The sequence below is a fragment of the Chelonoidis abingdonii genome, chromosome 8, assembly GCF_003597395.2.
Source record: "Chelonoidis abingdonii isolate Lonesome George chromosome 8, CheloAbing_2.0, whole genome shotgun sequence".
Classification (NCBI taxonomy): domain Eukaryota; kingdom Metazoa; phylum Chordata; order Testudines; family Testudinidae; genus Chelonoidis; species Chelonoidis abingdonii.
This window is the reverse complement of record NC_133776.1, coordinates 35337200-35343229: the sequence shown is the minus strand read 5'-3', so window position 1 is coordinate 35343229 and position 6030 is coordinate 35337200. Positions and strand designations below refer to the sequence as shown.

Here is a 6030-nt window from a genome sequence, read left to right as displayed (position 1 = left end):
TAAAACCCACTTCATCGGATGCATGCAGTGGAAAATACAGTAGGAAGACATATATACACAGAGGACATGAAAAAATGAGTGTTGCCATACTAACTATAACAAGAGTAATCAATTAAGGTGGGATATTATCAGCAGGAGAAAAAAAACCTTTTGTAGTGATAATCAGGATGGCCCATTTCCAATAGTTGAAAAGAAGGTGTGAGTAACAATAGGGGAAAAATTAGCATGGGGAAACAGATTTTACTTTGTGTAATGACCCATCCACTCCCAGTCTTCATTCAAGTCTAAGTTAATGGTGTCCAGTTTGCAAATTAATTCCAATTCTGCAGTTTCTCGTTGGAGTCTGTTTTTAAAGTTTTTTTTTAATTGGAGTATTGTGACTTTGAGGTCCATAATTGAGTGACCAGGGAAGTTGGAGTGTTCTCCGACTGGTTTTTGAATGTTATAATTCTTGATCTCTGATTTGTGTTCATTTATTCTTTTGCATAGAGACTGTCTGGTTTGGCCAATGTACATGGCAGAGGGGCATTGCTGGCACATGATGGCATACATCATGCTGATACAGACTAACATGGTTACCACTCTGAAACCTCTCATTTTCAGACTTTCATCTTCTTCAAGATGCCTTGTGCAGTTAACCTCAAGCTTTCTGGGGAAATAAATTCCCTTGTGGTTGAAAGTGCATGAGAGACTGCAGGGAGAAAATAGCTTTTCGATGAATTTAGGTCTGAGTGGCTCAAATTTGTGCTTAAACAGAAAGCTAGTTAGAGGCTTAAAAATGAAACTATTACTATGGCTTCCTAGTATGTAATGAGAATACATAACAATGAGGGGGTGAAATAAACAATTTTGTTTCATGATTGTGTTCAGCAGATTGCACATTAGCTACCTTGATAATAAAATTGTCTCTTGATTAGCTTTAAATAACCATAGATTTTCTCTCTCTCTTTTAGGCTGCATATGCAGATTATAGCATTTCAGGTGTTCTGCGTGGTTCTTATTTCTTAAGAGTCAAAATAAATAGTTTTCTACATTCCAGCCCCCTTGTTTTTTTGTTTCAATATAAGCACATATTAATGGTGCTATATGTTATTGCATGTTTATTCATTATGTGGGTGTTTTACACCTTCCTTTGAAGCGTTTGGTTCCAACCACTGTCAGGGACAGGATATCAGACTACTGGTCTGATCTGATTTGGGTAGTTCCTATGTTAGGAAGTAAAAGAATGTAATTTATGACAAACAACTTTGTGACAGTGTAGGCCTACAGAAGCCCAATCGCTTGGGACACTTACTAGATTGGACAAAACACTAGCAAACATGGAGTATTTGATTACACAAAGATTATATACAAATTGTGGGTGTATATTTAGAGGTCGTACAGTGGAAGCCATTAAAAAGTCAGTAATTTCCTAGCATAGCACAGATATTTCCTGACCTACTTTATGTATAAGGGAAACCTGTGGTGATTTCAAATATCACCATGTACTTAAATGTTGGCAAATCATGACTTTTTACAGGCAACCACTGCATGGACCCAATCCCGAAAATATGCGTATAAGTCTGTGGGTTTCCTTGCATGAGAAAAATTACTCATGTTTATATTTGAAGAATCAGACCTTAACTTAGCTATTCCTAATACAGGACTTTCTTCTGGTTCCACTGAAGTCAGTGGCAAAACTTCCATTGACTTCAGTGGGTCCAAGCTGAGGAGTACCACCAACGAATGTAAACATTTTATATATAGACTTAAGCAAAACAGTCACAAATAGCTTTTCTTCTAATACAGGATCAGCAAGAGTTTACAATGCTGAAACAAAAAAATGCATTGCAAAGCTGGAAGGTCATGGAGGTGAAATTTCTAAGGTGAGTTTTTATTTCTAAGTGACATCATGCTAACCCGCAATTATTACATGTCATTGGCATAAGTTTCAAGATGAAATGTAAGCATGGATTTTTATAGCCCGTTGGTGAGTGCTTACTTAGGATGCTGCTTCCAAGACTTTTCAGCTTCCTGTTGGGATGGGGAACATGGCTCAGACAAGCTGCTTCCCTGATTTTGCCAATTTAGGGGCCTTTGAACCCCTCCTTACTCTGTTTTATTCCTCCGTGCAGCTGGGGTGGAGGTCCATGTCGCTAGGGTGAAATATTAAGGGTAGAATTTTCTAAGTGTCTAAGTCCCATTTTCAAAAGAACATATTCACGTAGGAGGCTATCCCTCTTTGAAAGTCAGGTGCCCAAGTCAATTTTGAAAATAGAATGAAGGCTCCTAATTGACTTAGATGCTTTTGAAATTTGACCCTAAAGGCAGAGATTGTTATTTAATTATTGCAATTCTTCCTGCTTGTCATTCAAGTGGATCATTATTTCATGATTTATGTGAGCACTCAAACTAGTGTGCAGGCCCATGATGCTTTAATTGTTTGGTGATTTCCAAGTTTGAAGTATTAACTTTTTAGGAGCTAGGCTAGTTCTTGGCAAAAAAAAAATGAAGTATTGCTGTTTGTAGTCTGGTGGGTCTGTCCACCAGCTTGGGGACAAAATGATCAGCCACACCCAACTCTGTTTTTAGCCTTCAGAACAGGTGCTTTTATTCTTCTCTTACACAAAAACAAAAATATGAACAAATAACAAAAGTGATAGTCCTGACCTGGACCAATACTGCCATTATTTGAAGGTTCACGGCCTTCCCTTACTCTCAGGGTGACCACAAGGCTTACCTGCCCTGTGTTGCTCAGGGAAGTGTTTGCATCTTCTGGCCATCCTTCTCTTAGAGACCTAGATCTTATCTTCCATCTGGGAATCAGAGCCGATCATTAGCTGGATCAGCTGGCGGCTGGGTTCTCCTTAGGCCAGGGCTTTCTTCTTCCTTGCTCTGTAGAACCTTAAAGGGGCAGACTGTTCTGTTATACTGTTTCCCTACATTCATCTGATTATTAAAACCCTGTAGTGAGAGAAAGTTAGACTGAGAAGGGATAGCCTCACTTTACCTACTATGTTCTATGCAATATAATTTTTTCCTCCGGTTTAAAAGAGAAGGGGCCAGTGGCAGGGCATTCTCCATCAAGGGCCCTAATTCTGGAACTAGCTTCTCTACCTGGGAGCCAGAATTTGCCTTTTGGGCACACTGAATACTGCTCTGTCTTTGCATATATCACATGGAAGGATGTGATATTATGGGGAGTCTGTTGTTTTGCAAGTTCATTTTTTTTCAGGGTGGCGAGGAAGAGGCACGATATGTTGGGCACTGTTACCAGTCAATAATTCACAAATAGGCTGTGTGATTACATTTTTAATTGTGTAATAAACCCAATATAGTGAGGTTATGCTCCTTAAATTATGTGTGAGGAGTTAAAAACATATGCAAACCTGGCAATGTAAAGTAAGTGGTCTCTAATGGGAGTTAAACTATTATAGGAAATTACCTCATTTCACATAAAACACTCTCAAATATACATACAGTGAAAGCCACAGTATAGAAATAACATGCATATAATGTCAGAGCAATTGGGGAGTTACTATCAAAGGTCTAGATCTTGTAATTGTCTCAGTGTGGATGGACCTTGCAACTGCACACCCAGCCCCAGAGGCAAGGGTCTGCCTGTATGGATCCAACTGGTGGATTGTGCCTTAATTTTATATTAGGAATTGAACTCTCACTCTTGGTTGTAAGTGCTAACCACTGAATCGTGCTTTCTCTTCCAGTTATATAGGCTGGAATGCTAACTGGTGTCACTTTTTTTTGTCATTGTTTTAAAGATCTGCTTCAATCCTCAAGGTAGTCGTATCCTAACAGCCAGCTCTGATAAAACAGCTCGACTTTGGGACCCTCATACAGGACAATGCATTCAAATATTAGAGGGACACACTGATGAGATATTCTCATGTGCTTTCAACTACAAAGGTGATATCATCATTACAGGTAACTATCTGGGATTTTTTTATACTGTTTTATATTTTGAAACAAAACATGCACTTGGACCATCCCACACATGTTGAGAGCACTAGTGACTTCCAACACATAGCCAAGGTAGAATGAGAAATGCACTTAAGAACTGTGGTTCAATTTCATACTGCTGTGATCAAATTTGAATATAGGCATGGACAAAGCTCTGGCTAAACCCTGGTACCTTTTCCATGGGCATGCCCTATCCACAAAACAGCTGACTCAGTCCAGCTCATGCACTGCATGCACCGTGAGGGGACAGGACGGGGTCAGGAACCTCTGGCATGCACTTGCCAGGCAGGGTAAGCACCCTGGCGGGCTGGGCCAGTTTGTTTACCAGCCGCATCGGCAGGTTCGGCTGATTGCGACTCCCACTGGCCGTGGTTTGCTGCTCCAGGCCAATGGGGGCTGTGAGAAGCGGTGCAGGCTGAGGGATGTGCTTGTCTGCGGCTTCCTGCCTCCCCCATTGGCCTGGAGCAGTGAAGTGCAGCCAGTGGAAGCTGTGATCGGCCGAACCTGCAGACACGGCAGGTAAACAAACTGGCCCAGCCGACCAGGGTGCTTACCCTGGCAAGCTGCATGCCAGAAGTTGTGGACCCCTGGGAAAGGAGATGGGCAGGATGCAAAGAACCTCTGTAATGGGACTGAACTGTCAGTGCCTCTGGAGCTATTTTCTGTGCAAGCTCCATCCACTTTAGAACAGAGGGGGTCTTGTGAAAGAGTTAGGCATGAACAGTGGATCCACAACTGCTTGGACCCATTTTCTGAACTCCACACATGGGGGGCAGGAGGGCAGCAGCCATAGAGCACTGCAGCTGCTGAAGGGCTCCAGTCTCTTTGCAGACAAGAGAAGTCTACTTACACAGAACTGTCTACAGGATAGTTATTTAAGTATTAATTAAGAAGGAAAATATATATGGTAGGGACAAAAGTAATCACCCATAATGTGTGTTCATTACTAGGGAGCAAGGATAACACCTGTAGGATATGGCGCTGACTGAAGATGAGGTATGGCTCAATTTGCTCGAAGCTTTGATCAACATCATAAGAGTAGTCAAAAATCAGCAGTAGTTCAGAACTCTGTTTTCCTTTTGCCCTCTTTGAGAGTTTTCAGTCTTGCTGAAGTAGAGCCGTTCCCTGGACTTTGACAGGTTTGACTCTTTGGACTGCTGAATTCAGCTAGTTATCTGTATCATTAGCACAAATACAATAGGTTAGCTGCATGTTTTGACAGGCCAGTTTGTTTTTACATGTAACATTTGTAATAAAAAATAGCACCATGGTACTATCACATGTGTAAAGGGCATTATTTGCACATCTCCTGTGAGTGTTTCTATACTACATTTGTTTTTTTGTATGTAATAAAATGTTTAGCTAAAGTGCTAAGTGCAGTGTTCTTACTTGGATATTTTCGGGAGAAAAATGTATTAGTCATTGTTTATAAGTTACATTGCTATTACTAAATATGGAGCATGCTGCATTTAAAAAAACCCTTTTTTCCCTCATTCACCTCTTCACCTTGGGTGGGTGAAGAACCTCTGGGGGGGCTGCCTCTTCCTTCCCCCAACCTCCCAGAAAAGCTGCTCTTTCTATGGAGAGACAGCAGAGTCTAGGACGTAGCTGGACAGTTCAGTCACCAATAACTGAACCTGTGAAGAGGTGAGGAGGGCAGAATCAAAGTCATGAAAGGAGGAGGGGAGTTAGTGTGTCTGTGAGTGAAGGTATGTATGTGTGTCTGTGTGCAGTCTGTATTTTCCAAACAGTGTAACATCTCACTGAGCCATGTCCATGTGTTCCTCTCCTATGCAACTGGGCAGTAATTCAAGGAAACAGAATCCAGTAATACAAGGACTCTGTAGCTTTAAAGCAGTTGCAGAGCCAATGGATTTGTTCCCACCCTGTCCAATAAGAAGTGCGTGTGTGTGAGTGAGTGAGAGGTTCATGGGACAGCAGCATCCCAGCCCTGTGGTCCCTTCCAGCTATACCAGGGACTCTGTCTCCCCTCAACCTCCAGAACCTCAAACCAGTCAGAGCACTACAGCTGACTAGTAGCAGGGTTATCATTGGCTGCCAGCCTCTATAGAT

At 41.7% G+C, this 6030-nt stretch overlaps 1 protein-coding gene across 1 annotated transcript in view; it reads left to right on the top strand.

Annotated features, from left to right (window-relative positions):
• DAW1 (dynein assembly factor with WD repeats 1) overlaps positions 1-5276 on the top strand; it is a 39779-nt gene extending 34503 nt beyond the window's left edge. Inside the window, exons 11-13 of the mRNA XM_032766104.2 lie at positions 1789-1865; positions 3759-3921; positions 4908-5276. Of these exons, the coding sequence (XP_032621995.2) occupies positions 1789-1865; positions 3759-3921; positions 4908-4942 (275 nt within the window). The 3' untranslated portion in view covers positions 4943-5276. The remainder of the gene's footprint in view (positions 1-1788; positions 1866-3758; positions 3922-4907) is intronic.
• The last annotated feature ends 754 nt before the right edge of the window (positions 5277-6030 follow it).